This window comes from Eimeria mitis, genomic scaffold, assembly GCF_000499745.2.
Source record: "Eimeria mitis Houghton genomic scaffold, Emh_scaff185, whole genome shotgun sequence".
Taxonomy (NCBI): Eukaryota; Apicomplexa; class Conoidasida; order Eucoccidiorida; family Eimeriidae; genus Eimeria; species Eimeria mitis.
The window spans coordinates 3396-4964 of NW_013570171.1; the positions used below are offsets into that span (position 1 = coordinate 3396).

Sequence of the window (1569 nt, forward strand, 5' to 3'; positions counted from 1 at the left end):
TGCTGCTGTTGCTGCTGCTGCTGCTGTTGCAGGTATTCCAGCTGCAGCTGCAGCTGCTGCAGCTGCAGCTGCAGCTTCTGCTGCTGCTCCACCGGCAACAGACTCAGGTGCAGCTCCAGCCAGGCAAGGTGCTGGCGGTGGTGCTGCAGCTGCTGCTCAATCGCCTGCTGCAGCTGCTGCTGTTTATGCAGGTCGCTGAGCCTCTCCTTCTGCAGCAGCAGCAGATGCTGCTGCTGCCGCTGCAGCTCCTGCAGCTGAAGCTGCACCTGATCCACGTACCTCTGCTGCTCTGCCGCCAGCCGCAACTGCTCCTGCTGCTGCTGCTCGTGCTGCTGCTGCTGCTCGTTCAGCTGCTTCTGCAACACCTGCTGCTGCTGCTGCTGCTGCTGCTGCTGCTGCAGGCTATCGCTAGCTGCAAGTGTAAAGGGGAAGAAGGAAAGAAAAAGGAGACAAGACAGAGAAAGACAAAGCAGCAACGAAGGGTGCTGACGCCACTTGAGTGAGAGCAAAGCTGCAGCAACAGGTGGGGTTGTTTTATTCTTGGTATTGCTGCTGCTGCTGCTGCTGCTGCTGCGCCTGCTGCCGCTGCTGCTGCTGCTAGCAGCAGCCAGCTCCGCTCCGTCTTCTTCCCGGGCCACCAGGGCCCCCGTCTGCGCCTGCGTAAGCCAGTGGTTAACCATTGGTCTCAGCTGCTTCTGGAGTATTGAGAAACCTTATAAGGGGTTCTAATGTACTTGCTTGATGGTAAACAACCGAAAAAAAAAAACGCAGAAGAGCGAGACGCTGCAGCAGCAGATAGGGCCACGCCCCCTGCGCCAGCTGCTGAACACTGCTTTATAAAACAACGAAATATTAAAAAATAAAAAAGAATTTGTAAGAAATAAATATATATATAAACACCAATAAACCCCAGCAACCTCTCCACTTGTCCCGCTCAGCTGTACGTACACCGCAACCCCGTCCTCCACCTCATCTCTGCTGCCGCTGCTGGGGGCCTTCATAAACAGCTGCGAGTTTTATTGCTTTTATAGCTGGAGAATTTTAAATATAATTTTAGTTTTTTTTTAAGCGAAATATCAACGGCTCGTGCCGGGGGGTCTATATATACACTCCAGCTGGGTCCCCTGCTGGGGGAGATGTGTATGTGTGGGGTGCGCTGCAGCGACGGCGTGAGTAAAGATAAATTAAATTAAATTAAATTAAATTAAAGTTTTTGCTGTCAGTTGGTCCGCATGCATGAGGCTATACATTCTCTCTATCGGCGCTCCGTACGCACAGGCCTATACTGCCCGTGTATAGGTAGCTGCATAGAACCACTACTACTTTCACAGTCAGCTAGCAATTCGTTTGGTGTACGCACAGAGCAGCATCAGAGGCTGTGGGGTCACCTCGGCTGTGTGTGTTCAGCTGCGCCATCATACGCGATATGATGGGGGCAGGGATGCAGAGGCTGTGTAACATGAGTTAGCGCAGAGTTAGCTCAGGAGCCTATCGACGGTTTTGGCATGCTGCGCGTAAGCGCCTGCAAACGTTATACAAGTTCGTTACGAGGCAAAGCATGCAGCAAAG

At 52.7% G+C, this 1569-nt stretch overlaps 1 protein-coding gene across 1 annotated transcript in view; it reads right to left on the reverse strand.

The window, feature by feature from the left end:
* The window catches only part of EMH_0002340 (uncharacterized protein), a gene marked incomplete at both ends in the record, with an annotated part of 2984 nt that extends 2304 nt beyond the window's left edge, over positions 1 to 680 (reverse strand). The window contains one exon of the mRNA XM_013495971.1: positions 1 to 680. This exon is cut by the window's left edge and continues 113 nt beyond it. Within this exon, the coding sequence (XP_013351425.1) occupies positions 1 to 680 (680 nt within the window).
* Between the last annotated feature and the right edge of the window lie 889 nt (positions 681 to 1569).